The sequence below is a fragment of the Aureococcus anophagefferens genome (assembly GCF_000186865.1).
Source record: "Aureococcus anophagefferens unplaced genomic scaffold AURANscaffold_1, whole genome shotgun sequence".
NCBI lineage: Eukaryota > Pelagophyceae > Pelagomonadales > Pelagomonadaceae > Aureococcus > Aureococcus anophagefferens.
This window is the reverse complement of record NW_008705561.1, coordinates 2,144,568-2,171,006: the sequence shown is the minus strand read 5'-3', so window position 1 is coordinate 2,171,006 and position 26,439 is coordinate 2,144,568. Positions and strand designations below refer to the sequence as shown.

The following is a 26,439-nucleotide window of genomic DNA, read 5'->3' as shown; positions in this document are numbered from 1 at the left end:
TCCAGTGGGACCCGGCCGCGGCGCCCGCGGCCGCGGCCGCGCGACCCGCGCCGGCGGCGGCGCCGGGCGTGGCCCTGGACGCGTCGCGGCCCCTCGCGGCCGTCGCCGCCGCCGTCCTGGTCACCGCGTACGCGCGGTCCGTAGCTTCGTCGCCGTTTCCCGCGGCCGCGTCGACGGAGCGCGCGCTCCGCGGCTTCGGCCTCTGGCAGGACTGGGCCGCGCCGCCGCCGGACGACGACGACCCCTGCGCGCGCGCGCTCGTCTTCGAGGCCGCCGACGGCCGCTTCGCCGACGCCGCGGCCTGGGTCGCCGGTTACGAAACCTCGGGAGGCGACCTCGTCGCGGTCGCGCTCGGCGCGCCGCGCGGCTTCTGGCGGGGCCGGCCCGACGCGCTGGACCGGGCGCTCTGCGACGCGGCGCTCTTCAACGGCACGGCCGACGACCTCGAGCTCGAGTACCGCCTCTCGGGCGACATCGACGACGCGGCGCCCTTCGCCTTCGACCTGCCGCCGACGGCGGGCGCCGTCGCGGACGCGGACGCGGCGCTCTCGGCCGCCTGCGACGCGCGCGGCTTCGACCACGGCGCCTGCGACCGCATCCGCGGGCCCATCCTCGACGACCTCCGCGGCCTCCTCGGGCCGAAGGCGGTCCACGACGTCCGCCTCTGCGCGCGCGACGGCGCGTTCGCGTTCGCGCGCGTGCGGTCCCTCGACTGCCGCGGGGAGGCGCCGCCCGAGGAGGCGGTCCTCGAGCTGGCGGAGGCGGTGCCGTTTTAACAAGGTAGGGACGAGTACGAAAAGCGTGACGAAAAGGCACCAGCATGCCTCGAGACCCTCGGCGAGCCACTCGTTCCTTGTGGACGCGGCTAGACGGCACGGCCGGCGATCCTGCAAAGGCAACGATGCGCTCGTTGACTGCTCGTCCAAACTTCAGCACATCGTCGCCGATTTCGCATCGCGCCAAGCCGTGTCCACCTCGCCGGCTCGACGAGCGCGCCCGACAGATTAGCGTGGTCTCGCGACCCGCGAGAGTCATGGACGACTTAGTGGCGCAGTGCGAGGCCGCCGGCGAAGCCGTGAAGACGGCCAAGGCCGGCGGCGACAAGGCGGCCATCAAGGCCGCCGTCGACGCCCTCGTGGCCATCAAGACGAAGATCACGGCGCTGGATCCGAGCCACCCCATGGCGCTCGTGGACAAGGCGGCGAAGAAGAAGGCGGAGAAGGAGGCGAAGAAGAAGCAGGAGGCCGCGGCGCCGGCGGCCGACGGCGGCGCCGCGCCGAGCAAGAACTCGCAAAAGGCCGCGGCGAAGAAGGCGCTCAAGGACGCGAAGAAGAAGGCGCACAAGGACGGCGGCGCGCCGCCGGCCGCCGCCGCGGCGCCCGCGGCGCCCGCGGCCGCCGCGCCGGCCGCCGCGCCCGTCGCCGAGGGCGCGTACCGCCTCCGCGCCGGCGCCGACGCGCTCGCGGTCGCCAAGGTCGCGACCGTCGCCGCCGCCTGCGGCCTGGACGTGTCCGGCGGCGGCGGCGGGCCCGGCGTGCCCGGCGCCGACGACGGCTGCGTCCTCGACGCGAGCGAGGGCGAGGTCTGCGGCGCGGCGTCGGCCTGCCGGCTCCTCGCGTTCGCGGCGGGCGCGCTCGCCGCCGACGACCCGGCGTGCGACGACTGGACCGAGTGGTCCGACGCGACGCTGGCGCCCCTCGCGCGGGGCGTCCGGGGCGCCTTCGGCGACGCGGCGCCGTTCCCCCCGCCCGCGGAGCCCGTCGTGCCGCGATTGGACGAATTCGCCCTCGTCTACGCGCTGGCGGCGCCCGCGACGACCAAGGCGCCGCCCGGCGCGGCCGCGGCCGTCGCCGCGGCGCGGCCCGCCCTCGCGCACCTCGCGGCGCGGCTCGCGGCGGGCGCGGGGCCCGCGCCGGGCACGCTCGGCCGCGCGCTGATCGCCGTCGACGCGAAGTTCCTGCTGCGGGCCTTCGCGGCCGGCGAGTTCGGGGGCGCCGTCGCCGCTTTGGCGACCGAGGTCCCCGCGGACGTCGAGACGCGCGTCGCCGCGCTCGGCGCGCCGGCGGAGGCCGCCTGGGCGCCCGAGGCCGACGAGTCGACGATCCAGTTCGTGACGCGGCTCTTCGCGGCGGCGATCGCCGCGGCCGTGCCCGAGGCCGGCGACGTGAGCCCCGGCGTCATGCGCTGCGGCAACGCGGCCTTCGGCGACTACCAGTGCAACGCGCCCATGGGCATCTTCAAGACGCTCAAGGCGAACGGCGTGGCGCGGCTGCCGTCGCCGCGCGCCGTCGGCGAGGCCATCGCGGCCGCCGTGCCCGCGAACGGCGTCCTCAAGTCCGCGAGCGTCGCGCCCGCGGGCTTCATCAACGCCCACGTCGAGGAGTCGCTGCTCAGCGCCCACGCGCAGCGCGTCGCGGCGTCCGGCGTCGCGGCGCCGCCGCCCCTGTCGGCGTTCGGCGGGGCGCGGAAGGTGCTCGTCGACTTCTCGTCGCCGAACATCGCCAAGGAGATGCACGTGGGCCACCTGCGGTCCACGATCATCGGCGACACGATCTGCCGCGTCCTCGAGTTCTGCGGCCACGACGTCCGCCGCGTGAACCACGTCGGCGACTGGGGCACGCAGTTCGGCATGCTCATCACGCACATGGAGGAGGCCTACCCCGACTTCCTCCAGAACCCGCCGAACATTACCGATTTGACGACCTTCTACAAGAACGCGAAGAAGCGCTTCGACGAGGACGAGCAGTTCAAGGAGGTGTCGCGGAAGACCGTCGTCGCGCTGCAGGCGGGCGACGCGCGGTGCCGCGCGATCTGGTCCGTGCTCTGCGACATCTCGCGCAAGGAGTTCGACAAGGTCTACGCGCGGTTGGACGTCAAGGTCGAGGAGTTCGGCGAGAGCTACTACAACGCGATGATCCCCGGCGCGATCGGTTTACTGGAAGACGCGGGCCTCGTGAACGCGGAGTCGGGCGCCGCGTGCGTCTTCCTGCCGGGCCACAGCTTCCCCCTGATCATCCGCAAGTCCGACGGCGGCTACGGCTACGACTCGACGGACATGGCGGCGATCCACCACCGCCTGCGGACGCTCGGCGTCGAGTGGGTCGTCTACGTGACGGACCTCGGGCAGGCGGAGCACTTCCACATGTGCTTCGAGGCCGCGCGCGCGGCCAAGTGGGACGACGCGTCGGCCCACGTGCGCCTCCACCACGTGGGCTTCGGCGTCGTCCAGGGCGAGGACGGCAAGCGCTTCAAGACGCGGTCCGGCGAGACCGTGCGCCTCGTCGACCTGCTCGACGCGTCCGTGGAGCGCATGGAGAAGTCGCTGAGCGACCGCGTCGCCGAGGGCAAGTGCGCCCTGCCACCGGCCGAGGTGAAGCGCGCCGCGGCGGCCATCGGCTACGGCGCGGTCAAGTACTTCGACCTGCACCAGCACCCGTCGACGAACTACAAGTTCTCCTACGACAAGATGCTGTCGACGTCGGGCAACACGGCCGTCTACCTCCTCTTCGCCCACGCGCGCCTCGCGTCCATCGTCGCCAAGGCCCGCGAGACGCGCAAGGTCGACGCCAAGGCCGCGGCCGCCGGCGCGGCGCTCGTCCTGACGCAACACGCAAAGGAGCGCGCCTTGGCCTTCGAGCTCACGCAGTTCGCGGAGGTCGTGCTCTCCGTCGCCGACGACTTCCTCCCCGTGCGCATCTGCGACTACCTCTACAAAATCGCCACCAAGTTCACGGAGTTCGTCACGGAGTGCAAGGTCCTCGACGACCCGCGCATGGCCGAGCGCCTCGTGCTCTGCGAGGCCACGGGCGTCGTCATGCGCAAGTGCTTCGACCTCCTCGGCATCACCTACCTCATGCAGATCTGAGGGCGTGTCTAAGGGGAGTGTTAGGGCGCCGCGGCGAACGCGTTGCGCCGCGCCGTCGACGACGGCGCGCGGCGGAGGCCGCCGTTCGGAGCCTCGTCCGGCCGCGGCGCGCCGGCCGCGGGCACTTGCGGCACGGGCGGCGTCGGCGGCGTGGCCGCGGGAGCGGACGACGCCGAGGAGAACGTGCGCGAGCTGCCCGCGCGGGCAAAGGGCCACCCGAACGGCATCGGCGGCGGCGTGCGCGTCGCCGTGCTCCGCGGCGTCGTGCCCCGCGGCTCCGGCGCGGGCCGCCGGGCCACGGCGGCGCGCGGGCTGCACGCGATGTCGGCGAAGGACTGGACCGGCGCGTCCCGCGCGCGCGGCGGCGGCCGCGCGCGCGAGACGATGTCCGCGTAGGCGTGGGAAGGCTCGAGCTGCGAGATCGCGCGGCGCGGCGGCGGCGGCTTGATGGGCCGCGCGAGCGACGAGCCCGGCGACGACGCGCGCCGCGCGATAATCGCCGTGACGAGCTCCTTGGCCGAGGTCCGGAAGCCCCGCGCGGGGCGGACGCGCATGAGCTCTCGGAGCGCCTCGCTCTTCGTGATGTGGTGGTGCGGCGGGCCGTCGCCCCGGTCCGCGCCGGCGCGCCGGAGCCGGTCGATCTCGAGCTCGCACTCGGACACGCGGCCCTTGAAGTCCTCGGCCTCGCGGTAGAGCGCGTCCTTCGTCGGGTTGAGCTCGTCGCGCTCGTGGCGCAGCGTCGACTCCACGGCGCTCAGCCGCGCGGACAAGAGCTTCTTCTCGACCTTCAACCGGCGCGTGAGCGACGCCGCCGACTCGAGGGCCGCCTTCTCCTCGCGCAGGACGTCGACCTCCTTTCTCAGGCTCGCGACCTCGGCCTTGGCCGCGATGAGCGCCGACTGCATCATCGCGAAGCGGTCGCGCCGCGACGGGCCCTCGACGCTCTCGTCGGACGAGTCGACGCCGTCGCCGTCCGCGTAGGTCGACAGGCGCGGGAAGGGCGTGCGGGGGGAGTCGACGCCGTCGCCTTCCTCGTAGGTCGACAGGCGCTGGAAGGGCGTGCGGGGGCTCGACGCGCCCGTGGTCCGCTCCGTGAAGGACGGCGACGCGGCGTCCTCCTCGGTGAAGGCGGGCGACTCGTCCGCCGCGAGCGACGTCAGGAGCTTGAGGAGCGTCGGCAAACTTCCGAGCTGGACCCATTCGTCGCAAAGTTTGGGGTAGATGTACGACGAGTCGTCCACCTTCCCCTCCGCCACGCCGGCGCGGAGCCCGCGGAAGGTCACGGGGCCGCGCTGCTCCCCGTCGAAGTCCTGGTAGTAGAACTCCATGGCCACATAGTCGGCGGGGCCGAAGCCGCCGGCGTCCTTGAACTCGGGCGGCGGCGCATCGGTCGCCATACGGGGGGGGGTTCAACCGGTCGGTGTCAGCGGCGAGGGACGGGTGCACCTGGATGGCTTCCTCGGTCCTCGGCGACTCGAGTCGCGAGTGAATCTCAGGAGCTTGAAGGCTTCTTGAGGCTCGAATCGCGCCAACACTCTGGACACAAACTTGTTACACGTCCCGCAGATGCGGCGGGAGCCAGGGCACGCCGAGGAGGCGCAAGACGTCCTCCTCGGTCCGCGGCCAGGGCGTGCCCGGGTGCGTCTCGAGCGGGATCAGCTTCGCGTCGGTGCCGTCCTTGGGCACGGTCATGAGGCAGTGCGCGGACAGCGACGCGTCCATCTTGTTCGCGTGGAGCCGCAGCAGCCGGTTGTAGACCTTGCCGCCCGTCCACGACAGGAGCGCGAAGGGCCACTCGAGGTGCGCGGAGACGATCAAATCGACGCGGCGCCAGCGGCCCGACGTGCCGCGGAAGACGCCGAAATGGCGCGCGAGGTGGTCCCAGTGCTGCCAGCCCGAGCCGCGGCCCGCGATCTCGTTGCGGATCTGCCGGAAGACGGGCACGCGCGCGAGGTCCTCCGGTTCGTTGTCGCTGAGCACGGAGCCGACGTGCTCCTCGAGCGCCGCCGCGCGCGGCAGGCCCCGCATGCCGTCGCCGAAGCGGTCGCCCTCGAGGCCGCCCTCGCGCGAGCCTTCGAGACGGCCCCTAGCCGCGAGCGTGCTCTTGAGCCGATCCAGGACCTCGCGAATCCGCGCGTAGGAGCAGATCGCCGGGTGCGTGATGAGCAGGTCGCAGTCGTGGCCCGCCTCGCCGCCGAGGCGCCGCCGCGCGCCGCCGACGCGCTCGACGACCCAGGCGTGGCCGTCGACGGCGTCCGCGCCGAGCCGCGCGCGCCAGTGCGCCGCCTGGTCCTGAAGGGCGAATTTCACCGCGGCGACGACGTCCGCGAACTCGGGCTCCTGAAGGGGTGCGCCGAAGAAGTCGTCGTGGCGCGCGAGGCCCGCGCGCGCGCCGCCGCTGAGCCGCGCGGCGAAGGCCGGGTCCGCGGCGGCGGCCGCCGCCGCGTCGGCGGGCTCCGGCCGCGCGACGCCGCGCCTCCGGAGCGCCTGGACGACCTCGACGGCGCCCCGGAACTTGGCGCCCGTCGCGCGCGCCGCGTCGTCGACGCCGGCGCCGATGGAGATGCCGAAGACCTTGGCCATGCGGTGCGTCGCGATGAGCTCGTCCGGGCACGTCGCCGTCGTGAACGCGTCTCTATCGTTCGCCACGGCGTCGGCGAGCCCCTTCTCCAACGACCACGCGGCGCAGGCGTCCCAGGACATGGGCGCCTCGAGCGCCTCCTCCATGATCTTGATCGCGCGGCCGTCCTCCGACAGGAACGGGCTCGCGCGCACGAACTCCTCGACGCACTCGTGCTTCCGGAACGGCTTGGGCCACGACCTGTGTGGAAATCAACCACTGGTTTGGGGTCCACCAAACTTCAGAACTCTCTATCTCAATCAAATCGAAGTCGATTCGGCTGATTTTTGGACGGATCGATTGCTCTCGTCGAGTTCTCGAAGCACAGCGAAAGAGTCTGGTCCAAATCGTTCGATTACGCGCACATTGAAGTCGGGTTGAAGATTTGATTTCCACACAGGCCAGGACAGGCACATGGCGTAGGCGCGCTCAAAGTAGAGCACGCGCGGGTTGACGCCCGCGCGCCCGCGGTCGCCGCCGTCGCGCGCGGCCTCGAGCGCGCCGACCTTCTTGAGCGCGTCGAGGATCCGCGCGTTCGCGCCCCCTCGCGCGGCCGACGGGAAGACGCGGAGCGCGGCCTCCGCGGTGCGCGCGTCGGGGCAGCCGCCGCGGTAGACGACGCAGCGCGACGCCGCGGGCACGTCGTCGTCGACGTCGTCGCCGAGGAGCTCGCGGCGCCGCGGCAGGAGCGACAGCACGTGCGCGTAGCCGCCGCCGGCCCGCGCGACGCAGCAGTCGTCCAGACGGTGCGTCGCGCCGCCGTAGGTCGACACCCAGACCGCGTCGTCGGCCCAGGCCGCGGCCGCGTCGCCGGCGACGCCCGCGCCGTAGCGCAGCGAGTCGCACGCGCCAAACGCCGGCGGCGCCGCGCCGGGCCGCAGGAGCCGGTACGCGTCGCGGAAGCAGGCGCCGAGGCCCCCGCCGCCGCCGCGGCCCGCGAGCACGGCGACCATATCGCCGTCGCTCCGCTGCCGCGACGCCCACAGTCCCAAATCCTCGGCGCCGACGTCCGCGACGGCGAAGACGTCGCCCGCGCGGCACCGCCACGCGCACAGGCCGGGGTGCTGGTCGACGCCGGACCGCGACGCGGCGCAGCGGCTCAGCACCGCGGACGTCGCCGTCGACGCGACGACGAGCCACGGCGCCGGCAGCAGGTCGCCGCAGCGCAGGGGCGCCGCGGACCGCAGGAGCACGACGTGCGCGGCGTGCTCCGCGACGAGCGCCGCGACGCGCGGCGCCCAGCCCGCGCCGTCGACGCGGACCGCGACGGCGCGCAGCGGCAGCGTCGCGCCCGCGCGGTCCGGCGCCGCGGCGGCGGTCGCGGCGCGCCCCCACGCGTGCGGCTCCCAGGCCTCGAGCGCGCCCGTGCGGAGCGAGCCCGTGAGCCAGCGCTCGCCGACGACCTTGGCGGCGCCGGCCGCCGCGCGCACGGCCGCGCCCCAGGCCTCGGCGTCGAGGCGCGACACGACGTAGTCGTAGGACTTGCCCTCGAGCCGCGCGACCTCGTCGCGCCGCAGGAACGTGATGTTTTGGATGCTGGCGGACCAGATCTGCCTCTGCATGGGCTCGGCGGCGATGACGACGATCTTCAGGCCCGCGAAGCAGGCCTTGGGCGCGAGCTTTTGCTTCTTTGGCGCCATTGGGTGGGTGTGCGCGTGCGCTCGTCGAGGCCCTGGGCGTGCCGCCGGCGCGCGCTCGCGCGCACGACCCAGATGATTCCGCCTTAACAGCTGAGGCAATTTTGCGGCCAACTTGAGGCAAAGTTGCAGTGCACCTTACGGGTCGTCGTAGCTCCGGCAGCGGTCGTAGGTGCAGCCCGGCGCGCCGTCGGCCTGGCCGCAGCAGGAGTAGGTCCACACGAGCTCGCCGCCGTCGCCCGACGCCGTCGGCCGCCCCTGCGCCGCGTCGTCCCAGTCACCCTTCCTCGCGGACTCGCCGCGCAGCGAGCCCGGGTGGTAGCAGCAGCTGCGGTCGCCGTTCGTCGCGTCCGAGTACTTCTCGCGGCAGACGCGACACGTCCGCGTCGCGGGCGGCGGCGCCCAGCCCGGCGGCGCGGTCCAGGGCGCGTTCCCCGCCAGGGCGATCGCGATGTCGCCCGACGCGAGGGCGTCGTCGACCTTGCCGTGCGCGTCGTCGTCGCCGGCGGCGAGCAGCTCGCCCTTCACGAAGACGACGGGCACGGAGCATCGCCCCGTGAGGAGCGCGAGCTCGGCCTGCAAAGGGTTCGTGGCCTTGCGCACGTTCTTTGCCGCGCGCGCCGCGCCCGAGCCCGAGTCGTCGGCGTCCGCGTCGTGCCAGACGTCCGGCGACCGCCGCCAGAGGTCGACGTGCACGGCTCGAAACGGCACGTCCGCGTCCCGCAGCTTCTGCTCCGCGTCCACACAAAAGAAGCAGGAGCTCCAGCCGAAGACGACGACGGCGTCGCCCTCGACGAGGCGCGCGAGCTCGGCGCGCACGGCCGCGCGGTCGTAGGGCAGGCCGTAGACGTCTTCGCCGAGGTCGTACTGCGCGTACATGTCCGACCCGCCGGCCTTCTTCGGGAAGCCCCGGAAGCCGCCCGCGGTCATGGTCGCCGCGTCGACGAAGTCGCGTCTCATTGGCGCGGGCACGGCGACGACGTCGTCGTCGATGCGCAGGCCGAGCTCGATGGGCGGGCTCCCGTCGCCGGGCTTCCGCCGCAGCTCGGTGTAGAGCCGCGTCGCGTGTTCGGCGATCAATCTTTCCTGGCGCGCGGCGGCGGCGCTGAGCGCTTCGAACGTGTCGTCGGCCGCGGCGATGCGCCCCACGGTCAGCCACTCCGAGTCCTCGCGCTTCGCGAGCACCTCGCCGCCGCTGACCTTGCCGCCGCCCGTGTGCGCCACATACGTGAGCAGCTGGCGCCGCGGGCAGGGGTTGATCGATGCGATCGTCGCCGACGCTGGCGGCGCGCTGAGCGCTGCGGCTGATGATGTTGGCGCGCTGAGCGCTGCGGCGGACGAGGCCAGGAGTGCGAGCGTTGGTACGATCGATGCAGCCATCGTGGCGCGTGCGGAAGGCAAGAGCTCTGCGAGTGCACCTTGAAGTCGTTGCATCGGACTTGTCGTCGCCGCGAGCTGCGACCATCGTCAGGCGCCCGGCGCCCGTGCGAGCCAAGCTCTGGCAAGAGTTCAATTTGAAGTCCTTGCACTGAACTTGCAGGTCAGTCGTTCGCCGCCAGCCCCGGGCCGCGAGAGGAGTCGTACGTCGTTAGCCGACTCGGGCGGAGCGCGCGCGCAGGGTCCCGCGCTCGACGCCGAGATTCCTTGGGTCGCGCGCGCGCTCACGCGGTGAGGGACTTGTAGGCGAGGCCCGCGGAGATCGCGGCCCAGGCGAGCGGGCCGTGCTTGGGCGCGCCGAGGCCCTCGGCCTCCGTGAGGGCCCACTTGGCCGCGAGGACGCCGTTGACGGCGTAGGCGTAGCCGAAGGCCTCGGCCTGCGAGGCGCCGTTCGCGAGGAAGCCGAGGTACGTGCCCGCGACCATCATCATGCCGCCGGAGAGCGAGAGCATGGAGAGGCCCATGGGCGAGATCTTCGACTTGGCCTGGTACAAGTCCGCGGAGAACTGGGGCGCGAAGTGGAACTGGGCGCCGTTGACGAGCCAGAGCGCGACGGGCACCCACTTGTTGAGCTTGCCGTCCATGCCGTACTTGCCGAGGGCCGCGAGGATGCCGATCCAGATGGCCATGGACTCCTTGGGCGCGCCGATGGACTCCCAGGACGGCGCGGTGGACAGGATCGCCGCGGCGGCGACCCAGTTCGAGAAGGCGCCGACGTCGGCCGTGTCGCGCGCGAGCACCGTCGCGGCGCCGAGCTGCCAGGCGCCGACGAGGCGCATCATCGCGAGCGCCGTCGGCTCCGTGACGTCCATGTCGTAGGCCTTGAAGTTACCCTTGGGCGTGAGGTAGGCCGCCGCGCCGGACGCGCCGATGAGGCCCGCGCCGACCTCCTGGAGGCCGCCGCCGCGCACCTGCGGACGGTTCGGGTCGCGGGCGAGCGGACGACGCGCGAACGCGCGACGTCCCGCTCGAGGCGGTGCGATCGCATACGACGTGCACGCGCGTGTAGCGCGGGGCGAGAGGGGTGCTTTGGGACGAGTAGCGCGGCCGCGCGGGCGGCGCAACGCGTCTGTCTGGAAACAAGATATTTTGCGAGCGACCGGTTCTGAATTCGGGGACGCCGTCGCTGTGCGTTGAGCGCCTTGCTTTCTAGGGGGCGGAGCGCCGTGGCGGAGGCGAGGGCAGCGAGAGCGACGAGAACGCGAGCCATAATTAAGGTGGAAGCGAGAGGATCGCGGTGAGATTCTGAGGCTCTCGGCGAGCGAGAGATTCACGATCTCGGAGGCCCGACGACGTCCTCCAGAGAAAGTCCTCGAGAAATAAAACAACCCTTACAACCCGCCGCCGCGTTCGCAGATCGCCCCCGCGCAGAGCTCGGACTCGGCGCCGAGGCGGGCGCACGCGCCGTCGTCGTCCTTGAGGTGGCACGCCAAAAAGGCCGCGTACGACGCGGAGAGCACGTGGTCCTCCTTGAGCCCGCGGTGGCTGCGGTCCGGCAGCACGACGAGCAGCCGGTCCGTCGTCGCCGGGAGCCCGTCGTAGGCCGCGCGGAGCGCGCCCGGCGGCACCGTCGCGTCCTCCGCGGACCCGAAGACCGCCACCGCCGCGCGCGCGTGTCGCCCCGGCGCGCCGCCCTTGGCGCCGAGGAGGTGGTCCCGCGGCACCGGGCCGTCGTGGGCCTCGCGCCAGGCGTCGGCCGTGTAGGGCGCGACGGCGACGGCCGCGGCGACCAGGGGGTAGTAGTCGTCGGCGTTGACGAGCGTCGCGACGCCGCCCATGGAATGGCCGAGGAGCCCCGCGCCCCGGTCCCAGTCGACGCGGCGCCAGACGGCGTCCTCGGGCGCGCTCGACGACCGCTTCGCCGCGGCGAACGTGACGATGTTCGCCTGGTCCTCCGCCGCGCGCTGGCACCAGCCCGTCTTCTCGGACGCGGGCGCGGCGACGACGAAGCCCGCGCGCGCGACGTCCTCGATGAGCGCGCCGTAGCAGGCCTCGACGTCGCCGGCGCAGTGCTCGGCGCTCTCCGCTTTGTCGTAGAGCGCGCCGTGCTCGAGCGCGACGAGCGGGTAGCGGCCGCCGTCGTCGGGGTACGCGACGAGCGCGTCCTCGGAATCGCCGCCGCAGACCGCGGGCCGCACGGCGACGCGCGCGCGCGCGATCGTCTTCGACGGCGCCCAGGCCGCGCAGGTCGCCTGCGTGACCTTCTCGAGGCGCACCGCGGCGTCGACGCCCGCGGCCGCCAGCGTCTCCTGCAGCGACGCGACGTCGACGCCCGCGGGCAGCTCGGGCTCGCGCGTCATGACCCAGGCGCCGGCGCCGACGTCGTCGCCGACGCAGGACGAATAGACCACCGCCAGGTCGTACAGACCGTCGGCGCCCTCGCGGACGTGGACGACGTCGTAGGGGATGGAGACGCCGCGCTCCTCGAAGGTCCCGTCGTCCCCGAGCGTCACGGTCGCGTCGACGCTCTTCGGCGCGCCGTCCGCCGCGCCCGCGCGCCACTTGACGACGGTCTCGAAGGTCCCGCCGTCCCGCGGGTCCATGTGGACCTGGATGCAGCGCTTGCCGCGCTCGTGCGTCGCCGCGAGCGACGTCGACACGAACTGCTTGTACCACGTGCCGCCGTACTTGGTCCGGTCCACGGCGACGGTCCGCGCCGTCGTCCCGCAGGCCGCCTTGGCGAAGGGCGCGCAGGCCGCGAAGCGGTCGACGTCCGCGCCGACGCCCCTTTCCGCGCGGAAGACGTTGCACGGGTCCGCGTCCGCTTTGACGGCCAGGAGCCGACCGTAGTGGTCGCCGTAGAAGCGGTCCTTCCAGTCGCGGTCCAGCAGGGGCGCGTCCGTGAACTCGTTGCCGTAGCTGCTCGAGGAGAACGCGTAGAGCCGCGCCGCGGCCGCGACGAGCGCGCCGCCGCGCGCCGCGTCGTCGGCCGATTCGGCCCACGCGTCGTTCGCGCCGACCTCGAAGAGCGCGGACCGGAACCCGTTTGCGACGCTCGTGCCCTCGCCGAGCTCGCCCACGCGGCCGCCGAGCACGTGGTTGTAGAAGAAGAGGGGGCCCCAGGCCGCGCCGCCGGCGCAGGAGCCGTCTAAAGCGTTCGCGACGAGGTCCGTGAGGTCGTCGTTCGCGAGGTGGCCCGCGTCGACGAAGACGTTGCTGATGAGCTGGCGCTCGTACTGGCCCTCGCGGTCGCCGCCCTCCGTGCGCATGAGCGCGACCATGTCGCGGACGTCCGTCTCGACGGCGCGCGCGTCGCCGCCCACGGGCGCCCAGTCCAGCAGCTCCCGCAGCGACTCGTAGCCGCTCCCGTCGCCCGCGTAGATCAGCCGCGCCTCGAGCAGGCCCCAGGCGCCGCCGCGCGCGCCCGCGGGCCCCGCGTCCGCGTCGCCCGCGCGGAAGCGCGCCGCGTCGCGGCACGACGCGGAGGACCAGCCGCCCCAGCCGCGGTCGAGGCCCTCCCACCACGTCGCGTTGTGGAAGAACCGTTTCAGCGCCGCGCGGCCCGTCGCGTAGCCGCCCGCGGCGACGAAGGGCGCCGTCCAGGCGACGTGGCGCACCGTCGCCGGCGCCGGGTGGACCGCGACGACGAACTCCGTGACGACGCCGGGCGCCGCGCCGCCGCCGCGGAGCGCGTAGAGGAGGTCGCGCTGCCGCGCCGACGCGCCGGGCCCGTCGTCGGCGACGACGACCGTGCCGTCGCTGAGGACGACGCGCGCGCGCGCGAGCTGGTCCGCGCCGAGGCCGTGGCGCCGGCTCAGGGGCCCGTGGCCGCCGCCGAGCGTGAAGCCGCCGACGCCGACGGACTTGACGTGGCCGCTCACGGGCACGAGGCCGTGGGGCGCGCCGGCCTCGTAGGCGTCGAGCATGGGCGTCGCCGGGCCGAGGCTCATGAGCCGGCGGCCCCGGGCGTCCGTCTCGTCGAGCACGCGCGCCCACCGGAGCCGCCCGAGGTCGAGGCCCAGGCCGTCGCCGGACGCCTGGGACCGGCCGTCGTAGTCGTGGCCCGTGCTGTAGACGGCGACGCGCAGGCCCCGGCGCCGCGCGAAGGCGACCGCGGCCGCGACGTCGGCCTCCGTCGCGGGCCGCGCGACGCCCCACGCGGCGTCCTGCTTCAGCGCGTTCCGCGCGGGCGCCGCGGCGGCGAAGCCCGCGTCCCAGGGCATGGTCAGCGACGCCTCCGCCGACAGCGCCGCGCCGAGGATCGACGCGGCCTCGTCGGCCGACGGCGCGTCGGCGGCGGCGAACTGCATCGGTCTCGGTGCGATTGCGGGGGGGCCGCCGCTCGAGTAGGCGAGGACGCTGGCGCCGAGCACGAGCAGCGCCGCGCGCGCGAGCGCCGGCGCGTCCGAGCGCGGGCCGTCGTCGATGAGCGGCGTTTCGGTGTTGTCCGCCATCGTGCCGGGCGGGCCTCTCCGGCTGCTACGGGTTCGAGCAGCCCGTTGTCCCGACGCGCCCGCGAAGGTGTGGCGTGGCTGCCCTGCGCCGGCGGCGGCAGCGCGGGCCTCTCCGGGGCTGCCACGGGCTGCTACGGAAGCTTCCAAGCTCGAAAATGCACGGATGATGACGCAAAAGGCAAAGACCTGAAGCTCAAGACAGACCTTGCAGCCCGACTTGGTTCGTATGTACAAGCGCATGGTTCGTGCAAGAAGTGCAGCCCGGGCACCGTGACGAGCCCATGCGCGCCGTGGTCGCGACGACGCGCTACGCCCTCGCGTCCGTCGCGGGCGGCGCCACCTGTTTTTGCGGCTTTCCCGGCTTCGACTCTTCCGCGCGCGCGGCCACGAGCGGCCAGAAGCACCTGCCCTGCCCGCGCTACAACGTGCCGCTCCAGCGGCGCTACAAGGGCACGAGCGCGGAGCGGAGCCGGCGCGCGAAGATGCTGATGTCCGACGTGGAGGTGAGCGCCGCGGCGCAGCTCATCAACAACTTTGTGGATTTGGATTTTTACGACGAGGACGAGGAGCAGGAAATCTTCGAGCGACCGCGCGGCGTCTTCTCGCGCGCGCCCGGACGCCACGCGACCCGTGCTAGGTTCAGCGTCTGCCGGCTCGTCGAGGACCTCGCCGCGGCGCTGCCCAACGAGATGATCAACCTCGTCCACAGCGAGTACGAGCTGCCCCACGACGACATGGTGAAATTCGAGAAGCGCATGTTCGACGCGGCGTTTGGTGTTTTTCGTCGCGCCTCGCAACAAGCCTCGCGTGCAGGTTCGACTGGCTCCTCGCGCGCGCCGACCTGCCGTTCCTCGACGAGACGGACCAGCGGCACGTCATCCACTGCCTGCTCGTGCTGCTCATGCGGTCCATGCACAAGCGCAAGAGCGCCGTGGGCGCGCTGACGGAGCTGGAGACGCACAAGCTCGTCCTCGACGTCTTCGTCAAGGGCACGATCGACATCTTCCAGGACCCGGCGCAGCGCCACGCGCTCGTGGAGCGCATCGAGTTCTACGTGTCGTCCGTGCCCTTCTTCCCGACGCCGCTCCTCGAGCACCTCATCGTCTGGTGGTGCGAGAAGGCGACGGCCGTCGTGACGCCCGTTTTGGTCGAGACGTACAACGAGCACCTCTGCCGCGTCGACATCTACGCCGAGGTCGCGCTCTGCAGCGCGGAGCAGCTGCCGAACCTCGACGACAAGCCCTTCACGGCGCTCCTCCGCGAGAACCTCACGCGCGCGTTCACGAGGCCCAAGAAGCACGGCCGGGACCGCAACGTGTCGCTCGTCACGCTCGCGCTGTCCCTGCTGCCGGAGAAGACCGCGCGGACCTACGCGCTCCTCTTCGTCGACTCGTTCCTGGAGAGCCTGAAGACGGACAAGCTCGAGCAGATCATGTACAACATCGTCCTCAACGACGTCCTCCAGCAGGGCCTCATCAACCAGCCGCTCTTCATCAGCAAGTGCTACGACAAGGACAAGCGGGACGACGACGCGGCCTCGAACGGCGGCCGCTCCTCCGTCTTCCAGGGGAGGGACGGGCCCGCGAAGCACCACCACAGGCACCGGTAGGGGCGGTTAGCATATCGTAGATCGTCGGGTGTCTCGGTGGCCTCGAGGAACGGCCGCAGGTCCTCGTCGGCCGCGGCCCGTCACGCGGCCGGCGACTTGGCCGGCGTCTGCCGCTTCACCTTGCAGTGCACGGTGAACTTTGGCTCGAGCATTCGAGTTGAGCGGGCGGCGTGCGCCGCCGCTCGTCGACCCGTGCGCGCGCCCGCGACCGCTGCGTCGAGCACAGGCCTGCGCGCGCGCCGCAGCGCGCGACCCGTGCGCGCGCCGCGCGACCGCTGCGTCGAGCACAGGATGGCGGCGCCCCGGAGTCGTTCGGGAATCCAGCGCGTCCTCGACGCAGTGGGCGACGACCTCGTCGCGCACCTTGGCCTCTTCGAGATGATGGGATTGGCGCTGACGAGCAACACCTTTCTTGGCGGTGTGTGCGGTCGCGCGCGGACTCTCAACTTTGCCGAGAGCTTTGGCTACGAAGTTTCTGACGGCTTCGGTGCAAACCAGGTCACGGCGCTCCTGCGACGCTGCGACGGTCTTCGCTACGTGTCCATGCGCGCTGACCGACCGCTCGTAGATGATCAACTCGTGGTTGCGCTGATGGCGTATTGTACGAGCCTGCGGTCTCTTGCGTTGACGAGTGGAAGCCTCACCGACTCTGCGGTGGCAGCCATGGTGCGCGTGCACGCGGGCCTCGTGAAGCTCAATTTCGCTTGCCAACACAAGCTCACGGACGTCGCGCTCTGCGCGATCGCCAAGCACCTACCGAAATTGGAGCTCCTGAATGTCAACTTTCCCAGAAACAACGGAATCTCGGACGGCGGAGTGATAGCACTGGCTCAGAAATGCACCGCGTTGAAAAAGCTTCGTCTGTGCGGGATTCCCGTAACCGATGCCGCTCTGCTGGCGGTAGCGGAGCACTGCCCCGAGCTGCGGGTTCTGAGTGTTGGCGACTGCGATCACATCTCGGACACGGGGGTGATCGCGCTGGTCCAGCGCTGCGCCGCGTTGAAGTCGCTCGACCTCGAAAATACTTGCGTCACGGATGACGCCGTGTCGGCGGCGGCGAAAAACTGCTCGTATCTCGAAGAACTAAACTTGGGTGCGTTGGAACGTGGCTTCAAACGGAATGTTACAGACAACGCGCTCCGAACGATCGCAAAGTATTTGCCGAAGCTGCAGGCCCTAAATCTTGATGATCGTTCGCTCGTTTCAGATGCAGGAGTGATCGAGCTCGTGCGGAGCTGCACCGCGCTAAAGACGCTGAATGTCAGCGACACCCTCGTCACTGATGCCGCGGTCGTGGCCATTGCGAAGCACTGCCCGATCATAGAGGATCTGAATTTACACCTGACGAATTACGACTCTTCACGAGATGACACGGTGCTCACGAACGAATCTGTCGTCGCGCTTGGACAAAACTGTCCGAGGCTGAGAATTTTAAACTTGAACTGGTCCGCGGTCACGCATGTCGGCTTGGAGGCCTTGGGCATCGGCTGTTCGCTCGAGGAATTGTGTCTTGATTGCTGCGAGCATGTATCGGACGATGGCGTCGCCGCGCTGCTGCCCGGGCTGAGTACGAAATCATCGTTGACTCTCCGCTTGGATAGGACGCGCATCACCAAGGCTTCGGTGCTCGCCATCGCGGCCCGGTTTCCAAAGCTGGATTCACTCGACGTGGACGCAGTGGATTGTGACGTTGGAGACGAAGAAGTACTTGCTCTTGCGCGTTGCTGCCCCGATTTGAGGAGCCTCGGCTTGCGGAACCCTAGCCGGATTTCGCCGGCTACCCGGAGCGCTCTCAAAGTCTCCCACCCGAACCTCTTCTGGTAACGCCCTGTTTCTAAGGTTTCACTTTCGGGGGCCCGCGCGGCGGCGGCTTCGGCGGCGACGCGATGTCGGCCTCGACGAGCCGGAGGTACGCGTCGACCTTGGCGACGAAGGCGAGCGCGGCGTCGACGTTGCGGTGGACGAGGGCGACGTTGCGGTTCGCCGCCTTGGCGGCGAAGGTCTCGGGCGACGCCGCGCCCCAGAAGCGGCCGACGACGAAGCGCGCGTAGTCGACGAGGCCGAGGCGGTAGTGGTGCCGCGCGGCGCCGCGCGTGTAGTAGTAGGGGCTGCCCTCCGTCCCGTCGATGCCGTAGGCGTCGAGCGCCGCGAGGTAGCCGTCGATGAGGCCGTCCTCGACGTCCGCGGGCAGCGGGAAGACCGCGTGCGCGAGATGCATGGCGACGTCGGCCATGCCGTAGCCGACGCCCGTCGACGCGAAGTCGATGAGGAGCGCGCGCTCCCCGTCGTCCGTCGGCAGGAAGACGTTCATGGCCTTCAGATCGCCGTGGACGAGGCACGCGAACGCGTCGCCCGGCTGCGGCGCGAGCTCGTTCGCGACGAAACGCGCCGCGCGCTTCAGCCGCCCCCCCAGGTCCGCGACGCCCGGCGCGTCGAAGAAGCCCGGCGGCGCGACGGCGGCGAAATTCGCCTTGAACGTGGCCCAGTTCGCCTCGAGGCGCTCGAGCTCCTTGGGGTTGCGGATGCTCAGCGCGAACGAGCCGCCGTGGCGCTGGAGCCGCTCGGCCGCGCGGCCGAGCACGGCCTCGTCCTCCCAGGCGCTGGCGTGGAGCCGCGCCGCGGCGTCCAGCACCAACGCCGCGCGCGCCGGCGCCAGGGGCGACGCCTGCTCGAAGCCGCCGCGGACGGTCTCCAGCCACATGACCGCGCCGCACGTCTCGAGCGCCGCCGCGGGCGGCTCCGCGTCCCCGAGATCCTCCAGGCCGGCGTCCTCCAGCAGCGCGACGCGCGGCGTGCCGACGTCGAGGCCCGGCGCGAACTCGCGGTAGAAGCGGAGCTCGCAGCGCGCGTACGCGAGCGACCGCCGCCGGTCGGCCCAGGGCTTGTGCGCGAGGTGCCGCGCGGTGACCTTCTTGACGAAGACCTCGCGCGCCGCGCCGTCGGAGAGCTCGAGCCGCAGCACGGCGCTGTGGCTGTTCGGCTGCTTGAGCTCGTCGGCCACCGTCGTCGCCGCGACGGACGCGCCGTCGGCGACGGGGCCCAGCGCGCGCAGGGCCTCGAGGACGCGCGCGTGCGGCGCGCCGTCGAGGCCGTGCCTGATGTCCGACGCCGACGCGTCGGCGAGCCTGATGTCCGCGTCCATGTTCTGCTGCGCCATCGCTGCGCGTGTGTCGGTGGGCGCGGCGCGTCGGTGCTGGGCTTTGGCTTGTGGCAAGCGTTTGGCGAGCGATTTCATTGAAGTTCAACAAGGCCTGCCGTGCGAGATGGCACCGAGAAGGCAGCCCTCACCGAGCATGATCATCCTCGCCGGACTCGCCGCGCTGGGGAGCTCGCTGGGGCCGATCCCCAGCAGGAGCTTGGATGGTCGCGGCCGTACTCGCGGCGGCTCCCAGTCTCTCAGCCGACTCATCCGTCGTCGCGGCGGTCGTGAGTGCGGCTCCCAGTCTCTCAGCCGACTCATCCGCCGCGCGACCGCCGCGACCACGGTCCAGCCGGAGCTCCGGGACTACACGGGCGCGGCATCGGCCCTTTTCGGGACGTACCGCGTGCCGGGGGCGCTCTTCGCCGGCGCGTCGGCGGGCGCGGCGTTCGCGATGCCGCTCGACGACGTCGCGGACACGTTCAAGCTCGCGCTCTGCAAGCGCGCCTACGCGTTCCTGATGGTCAGCTCCCTGACGATGCAGATGCAGGTGAAACATTCAAACACAGTGTTTCTCGTGGAATAGCTGTAATCGTAGGTCGTCTTGATCTCGACGGTGGCCATCGGCGCGCTCGCGAACCGCTTCGACGAGGAGCCGTCGCTCGGCGCGTTCCTGCGCCGGAACTTCGAGCTCGAGTACGTCGCGACGCGGCTGAACTTCTACGTCGGACTGACCTCGTTCCTCGTCGCGCTCGGCGTGCGAGCGTGGATCTCCATCGCGTGCCCCGTCGTCGCGAGGGCCGCGCTGCTCGTGAGCTTCTCCGGCGCGCTCCTGGGCCTCGCCTTCGACGACAACACGCACCCGCAGAACGACATCGCCGTCCACCAGCTGCCGTGGCGCTACGCGCAGCTCTTAGCGCGCAAGGCGACCTCGAGCCCCGCCTACGCGGCCGCCGCGGCCGCGTCGCTGCTCTCGATGGGCTACGTCGCCTGGGCGATTCCCCACGTCGCGGCCTACGCCCGCGCGACCTTCCGGTAGGACGATCGTAGACGGAGCGCGGGGGCCTCCCCTCAGGAGACGACGCACGCGCAGGACGCGGGCCGCGCGGCGCCCCCGGGCTCGTCGGGCGGCTGGCGGAGGTACGCGCCGGCGAACTCGAACTTCTGCTCGAATTTGTGGGGCAGCTTGGGCTTGATCTCGAGGACCCACTTCCAGTACGTGTCCACCTCGGCGCCGTCGTGGGGGATGATCCGCTTGATCTCGCCGCAGCACAGCGGGCAGAGGCACCACTTGCCCTCGTCGCGCGACTCGCCGATGTCGTTGAGGACCATGCAGCCCCGGCAGACGCACTTGTGCTCGCAGGGGAAGAGGACGTCGTAGCAGGGCTGCGCGTGGCACATGACGCAGGTCGGCGTCGCGCCGAGGTCGCGGTAGTCGCGCTCGACGCGGTACGCGTTGGCCAGCGCGACGTAGTCCTTGTTGCGCTTCAGCGGCGCGGGCTTGTCGTCGGCGCCGGCGTCGGCGAGCGCGCGGTTCGCGGCCGGCGGCGAGTCGCTCTCCGGCGTCGCCGGCGCCTCGTCGGCCGGCGGGTCCACGGACCGCGACCCGTCGTCGTCGACGGGCGCGCCGGGCGCCGCCGCCGCCGCGGGGAGCGTCGGGAAGTCCCACTGCGTCGCGTCGGTGTGCTCGTTGTGGTAGTAGGCGCAGCCCGTGTCGTCGTCGACGTGCTCCGTCCACCCCTCGGGCAGCGCCGGCGTCGCGCTCGCGAGGCCCAGCGGGGGCAGCTTCATGGGCGCCATGGCGAGGGGGCTGCCCCGGCCCGGAGCCGAACGGCGAGGGCGCGCCGCGCGGCGGCGGGGGCGAGGAGAGGCAGCGCCGCGCGGCGAGGGAGCAGCGCCGCGCGGAGGGGGGAGCGCCGCGGCTGCCGGCCCAGCCCCGACCCAGAGCGCCAACAAACTCTTTCGCCCTGCACCGTGTCGATGGGGCCCGGGCAACGAGAAGATACAACTAAGTCGGTTGTGTGGGGCAGCCAGCGCGCGTCGTCGGGCTCCGTCGCTCCCAGCCGTCGAGGACAGTCGCCTCGGTCCGCGTCCGTCGTCCGGCGCCGTCGCCTCGGTCCGCGCGCGGCCCGGGTCGAGTCCCGGCGACCATGGGCGAGAAGCCGGAGGATGCGGCGAAGGACCTCTACAAGATCCTCAACGTCGCGCGGGCGGCGAGCGAGGCGGAGATCAAGAAGGCCTACCGCAAGCTGGCCATGAAGTGGCACCCGGACAAGAACCCGGAGAACGCCGAGGAGGCGGCCCAGAAGTTCCAGGACATCGGCGAGGCCTACAGCGTCCTGAGCGACAAGGCGAAGAAGGCCATCTACGACCAGCACGGCTACGAGGCCCTGCGCGACGGCGTGCCCGACGACCAGGGCGGCATGCGCGGCGGCTGGTCCTACAAGCAGAACGCCAAGGAGATCTTCGAGAACTTCTTCGGCACCGCGAACCCCTTCGCGGATTTCGGCTTCGGCGACTCGGTGCCGTTCGCGACGCGGCTGCGCAAGGTCGGCCCGAAGAAGATGAGCCCCATCCCCCGGGGCCTGGACTGCACCCTCGAGGAGCTCTTCAACGGCTGCGTGAAGAAGTTCCACGTCACGCGGAAGCGCCTCAAGGGCGCCGCGGACGAGGGCGCGGCGCCCGACTACGTCGACGAGACCAAGGCGCTGACCATCGCCGTCAAGCCCGGCTGGAAGAAGGGCACGAAGGTGACCTTCGCCAACGAGGGCGACGCCGCGCCCAACGTCGTCCCCGCGGACATCGTCTTCACGCTCAACGAGCTGCCCCACGGCACGTTCTCCCGCGAGGGCGCGAACCTCGTCTTCGTCGCGACGGTGGACCTCGCCGACGCGCTCTGCGGCACGACCATCGAGGTCCCGACGCTCGACGGCCGCAAGCTCTCCGTGTCCTGCCCGGAGGTCGTCTCGCCGGGCTACGAGAAGACGGTCCCCGGCGAGGGCATGCCCCTCTCGAAGACGCCCGACGTCCGGGGAAACCTCGTCATCCGCTTCCACATCGTCTTCCCCAAGTACCTCGAGCAGGCCCAGAAGGACACGCTCAAGAAGGTGCTCGCCATGTAGGACGGCGCGGGAAAACGGGCCCTTCGCGCGACCGGGCGAGCCGCGCGAGCGCGCGCGACCCCGGGTGGGAGGGCGGCGGCGCCTAACACCAAGACTCGCAACGGACGACACGGCGGGGCGTGCGCCGCGAGGACGGCGTGCGGGGGCGCGCGCCGTGGGTATTGATGAATTGGAAACGACCTTCACTTGAACATCAACAACCCCCACTCGGCAAATTATGGTCGTGGGATATTGGTCCCGGGGCAGCCCGCGCTAGACCGTGGTCTGGACGAGATGATGCGGTGGCTCCTGCTCCTGGCATATGGCCGCGCCGCCCTCTGAAATCTAGCTCGGAAGCGATCATGGGCACACCGATGCGCACCACGCCCAAAAACGCCATCATCTTCGCGCTCCTCGCCGGCGCATGGGGGCAGCCCCACACGCGCCGTCTCGAGGACGCGACCACAATCGAAGCCTGCACCTACGTCCCGGACGCCTGCGTTTTTCCTTTCACGTACCTGGGCGTCGAGTACCAGACCTGCACCGACGTCAATTCGGACACCTTCTGGTGCTCGACGTCGTCGCAGTACACCTTCGGGTCCTGGGAGGACTGCACCGGCTGCGACCCGCCGACGCCCCCGCCGACGCCCGTGCCGACGACGGCGGCGCCGACAACAACAACAGCGCCGTCGAATCAGCCAACAGCCGGTGCGAACGCGACGCGGGTGTCGACGTACGACGCGCTCCGCGTGGCGGCGCAGCTCGGCGGCGTCGTCGAGGTCGTCGCCGACATCGTCGTCGAGTCGGAGATCGACCTGGGCACGGGCAACGCGTCGGGCGCGAATTTCAGCCTGGAGGTCCTGGCCTACGGTTTCGCGCTGACCTGCGGCCGGGTCAACCAGCGCATCTTCCGCGCGTTCGAGGGCGCGTCGCTGGCGATCCGCGGCGGGTCGCTCTCCGGCTGCCGCGAGAAGGAGGCCGTCTACGCCTACCAGGCCGGGAGCATCGTCCTCGAGGACGTGCGCGGCTTCAACAACAGCGGCATCGACGGCTTTGTCGGGGGCGTCGTCAAGGTCGAGGACGCGGACCTCGAGATCCGGCGCTGCACGTTCGACCACAACGTCGGCGAGTACGGCGGCGCGGTCAACGCGCAGGCTTCCACGAGCGACGTCGCCGTCGTCATCGTCGACTCCGCCATCGAGCGCAACGTCGCCGAGTGGTACGGCGGCAGCGTCTACCTCTTCAACTGGGGCTGGGGCGCGACGCTGACGGCCGTCATCGCCAACACGAGCGTGTCGCACAACGCCGTCTTCGACATGGGGGGCGCGACGGGCGGCGGCATCTTCGCCGAGGGCGCCGCGCTGACGCTGGACAACGTCACCGTGGCCAACAACTCCGCGTTCTACGCGGGCGGCCTCTACCTCGAGGAGGCGGTCACGGTCGCCCGGGGCCTGGCCTGCGAGCGCAACTTCGCGCGCTCGGTCTGGGGCGGCGGCTACATGCTCGGCGGCGAGCTCAACGTGTCGCGGTCCGCGGTCACCGGGAACGTCGCCGCCGAGGCGGGCGGCTTCGGCTTCGACACCGGCGGCGGCCTGCGGGGCGTCACGACCTCGGTGCGCGCGGTCTTCGACGGCGTCGCCTTCGACGGCAACGTCGCGACGGTGGGCGCCGGGGGCGGCCTGCTCCTGGCCTCGGGCGCGTCGACGACCGTCGTCAACTGCACGTTCTCGAACCACGTCGCGGACGTCGGCGGCGCCGTCGCCCTCGAGCTCGGGTCGTCGGCGCGCCTCGAGGGGTGCGTCTTCCGGAACAACCACGCGGCGTCCGGCGGCGCCGTGTCCCACGTCGGCAGCGGCCGCCTCGACGCGGTCCGGCGCCGCGTCGAAATCAAATCTTCAACCCGACTTCAATGTGCGCGTAATCGAACGGTTTGGACCAGAACTTTTCGCTGTGCTTCGAGAACTCGAGGAGAGCAATCGATTCGTCCAAAAATCAGCCGAATTGACGTCGATGTGACCGAGCGAGAGAATTTCAAAGTTTGGTCGGGACGTCCCAGCTCACTGGTTGATTTGCACGCAGGTCCGGTGCTCGTTCTCGAACAACACGGCGTCCGGCGACGGCGGCGCGGCGGCCGTCTCCGGCGCGGCGATCTTCGCCGCCTGCGCCTTCGACGCCAACGCCGCCGCGGGCGCGGGCGGCGCCGTCTTCGCCGCCGACGGCGGCGACGCGCACGTCCGCGGCGCGGCGTCGTTCCGCGCGAACGTCGCGGGGACCTACGGCGGCGCGCTCGCGGCCGTCGAGGGCGGCTCCCTCGCGGTGTCGCCGGGCTGCGCGCGCGTGAGCCTCGCCATCGCCATCGAGGACGGGACCATGGTCGCCGGCGGCAGCGCGATCGTGAAGCGCGTCGGCGGCAACGCGAGCCAGCGGTCCTTCGAGGACGCCGACGGCGACCCCGCGTTCCTCTACAGCGGCCACGGCGAGTCGGTGTCGCGCTTCGCGTGCCTCGCGCCGGGCGACTACGACGCCCTGCTCGGGTCCATCACGGGCGAGGGCTGGGGCGACGGCGACGCGTTCACCGTGTCGGACGTCGGCGCCAAACTCCTCGAGGCCAAGGTCTCGCGGGCCGCGCGCGGCGAGTCCTTCCCCTTCGCCGTCGCCGGCGTCTTCGACGACGGGGCCGTCTTCGAAAGCAACGTCGCCGCGGAGGGCGGCGGCGCGCTCGCGTCCTACGGCGACGCGTACGTCCGCGACGCGGCGTTCCTCGAGAACGTGGCGTACGACGGCGGCGGCGCCTACGAGGACGGCGGCGTGCTCGACGTCGCGCGCTGCGTCTTTTCGCGCAACTACGCCGGCCTCAACGGCGGCGGCATCCTGGTCGAGAACGCGGGGCACCTCGCGGCGCGCGATATTGTGGTTGCGAACAACACGGCGAAACGCGCGGGCGGCGGCGTGTCCCTGCGCAAGGCCGACGTCGCCGACGTGCTCGACAGCGCCTTCCTGGCCAACCACGCCTTCGCCGGCGGCGGCATGGCCGTCGACGCGTCCGACATCGCGCCGTCCAGGGCAGCACAAGAGAGCGAAATTCCCAACTTCAAAGGCTCATATCTCGGCCGTTGTCCACTCGTTTCGGCTGATTTTTAGACGAGCGACCATCTCTCGGAACGGTCTCGAAGCGTGGATGCTTTTTCCGGAACGCGCGCGCGCGGAACACTCACGTTGAAGCGACGTTGAATCACCCTTTTGCTGCCCAGGCGCCGTCGCAGCTCCGCGGCGCGCGATTCGCGCGCAACGTCGCCGGCCGCGGCGGCGGCCTCACGATGCGCGAGTCGTCCGTCGACGTATCGGGCGCGGTCTTCGCCGGCAACCGGCGACGATCGCCGCGTCGTCGGGGCGGCTCAAGGCCGAGGGCGGCGGCGCGCACGCGACGCTCGACGCGGACCTCTCGCTCGAGGCCGGCGCGGAGATCTGGGACGACGACGGCGCGACGTCGCCGAACGGCGACGCGCTCGGCCGAAAGAAATGCGCGCCGGGCCTCGCGCGCGTGCGGACGACCATCGACGGCTCCGCGGCGGGCATGGGCTGCCCGGGCCTCACGTCGCGCCTCTACGAGATGACGCTCAACTGCGACGACTGGTTCCAGGCCTTCCCCGAGATGACCTGCCTCGACGTCACCATTGCATACGCGTGCGCCGGCTGCGTCTGCACGGACCGGGCCTGGGCCGTGGCCGACGCGGCCGGCGTCGAGGTCGCCGGCGACGACTACCGCGGCGCGGCGACGGTGACCTACGAAACGTGCCTCGCGCCGGGCGCCTACGTCTTCGCGGCGACGGACGGCGACGTCGCCAAGGCCTGGGACGGCACGGTCGTCCACGTCGACGTCGACGGCGGCCGGGGCTACGTGTTGGACGAAACCGGCTGGAACGGCAACGGCACCGCCGCCCGCCTCGCGTTCGAGATCCCGAACGCGACGGCCGCGACGGCCTTTTTCGGCAACGCCGCCGACGAGGGCGGCGGGGCGTTGTTTTTCGAGGACTACGACGGCCCCGGTTTGCTGCCGCCGAGCCTCGCCTTCGCCGACAACGCCGCGGCGTACGGCGGCGACGTCGCGACGCCGCCCATGTCCATGCGCCGCGTCGCGTTCAACGGGTCGACGACCTGCGCCGACGTCTGGAACACCGGCGAGCGCAACCGCGAGTGCCCCGTGGGCTTCGGCCTCTACGACGCCCTGGGCCAGCTCGCGACGGCGTCGCCGACGGCGTCCGTGACCGCGTCGACGTCGTCGGCGATGCTCAGCGACGGGCTCCAGGCCTTCTCCGGCGGCCTCGCGTCGATGGCGACCATGACCATCATGGGCCGGCCGGACAGCGCGCTGAACGTGTCCTTCACGGCGTCGGTCTTCGGCGTCGAGGACGCGGACGCGCTCACCGTCGTCGTCCCGCTCGCGCTCCGCGAGTGCTACGACGGCGAGGAGGACGTCAACGACGCCTGCCGGCCCTGCGACGCCGGCTCCTACACCGTCGACGCCGGCGGCGCCTGCCAGACGTCGGCCTGCGACGGCAAGGGCTTCGACTGCTCCGCGTCGAACGAGTCGCTCGCGAGCCTGCCGCTCGAGCAGGGCTACATGCGCACGCGGGCCA

General features: G+C 71.6%; 7 protein-coding genes across 7 annotated transcripts; 4 read left to right on the top strand and 3 right to left on the bottom strand.

The window, feature by feature from the left end:
- Positions 1-2,110: 2,110 nt before the first annotated feature.
- AURANDRAFT_18800 (hypothetical protein) lies at positions 2,111-3,865 on the top strand (the record flags this gene model as incomplete). The annotated part of the gene is made up of 1 exon (XM_009034363.1): positions 2,111-3,865. A coding segment is annotated over one exon (1,755 nt), but the record flags the coding sequence as incomplete, so codon positions are not given.
- A 4,395-nt stretch (positions 3,866-8,260) lies between these two features.
- On the bottom strand, positions 8,261-9,502 carry AURANDRAFT_60770 (hypothetical protein; the record flags this gene model as incomplete). The annotated part of the gene is made up of 1 exon (XM_009034139.1): positions 8,261-9,502. One exon carries the CDS (start codon positions 9,500-9,502, stop codon positions 8,261-8,263), a length of 1,242 nt encoding a protein of 413 aa, XP_009032387.1.
- Positions 9,503-9,783: 281 nt separating this feature from the next.
- AURANDRAFT_60769 (hypothetical protein) lies at positions 9,784-13,809 on the bottom strand (the record flags this gene model as incomplete). The annotated part of the gene is made up of 2 exons (XM_009034138.1): positions 9,784-10,470; positions 11,020-13,809. 2 exons carry the CDS (start codon positions 13,807-13,809, stop codon positions 9,784-9,786), a joined length of 3,477 nt encoding a protein of 1,158 aa, XP_009032386.1.
- Positions 13,810-14,642: 833 nt separating this feature from the next.
- AURANDRAFT_60768 (hypothetical protein) lies at positions 14,643-15,562 on the top strand (the record flags this gene model as incomplete). Its single annotated transcript, XM_009034364.1, has 2 exons — positions 14,643-14,722; positions 14,767-15,562. The coding sequence occupies 2 exons, from the start codon at positions 14,643-14,645 to the stop codon at positions 15,560-15,562; spliced, it is 876 nt and encodes a 291-aa protein (XP_009032612.1).
- A 1,834-nt stretch (positions 15,563-17,396) lies between these two features.
- AURANDRAFT_60767 (hypothetical protein) lies at positions 17,397-18,719 on the bottom strand (the record flags this gene model as incomplete). The annotated part of the gene is made up of 1 exon (XM_009034137.1): positions 17,397-18,719. One exon carries the CDS (start codon positions 18,717-18,719, stop codon positions 17,397-17,399), a length of 1,323 nt encoding a protein of 440 aa, XP_009032385.1.
- Positions 18,720-18,922: 203 nt separating this feature from the next.
- On the top strand, positions 18,923-19,740 carry AURANDRAFT_60766 (hypothetical protein; the record flags this gene model as incomplete). Its single annotated transcript, XM_009034365.1, has 3 exons — positions 18,923-18,988; positions 19,054-19,251; positions 19,300-19,740. 3 exons carry the CDS (start codon positions 18,923-18,925, stop codon positions 19,738-19,740), a joined length of 705 nt encoding a protein of 234 aa, XP_009032613.1.
- Positions 19,741-20,851: 1,111 nt separating this feature from the next.
- On the top strand, positions 20,852-21,823 carry AURANDRAFT_19329 (hypothetical protein; the record flags this gene model as incomplete). The annotated part of the gene is made up of 1 exon (XM_009034366.1): positions 20,852-21,823. One exon carries the CDS (start codon positions 20,852-20,854, stop codon positions 21,821-21,823), a length of 972 nt encoding a protein of 323 aa, XP_009032614.1.
- Positions 21,824-26,439: the final 4,616 nt, after the last annotated feature.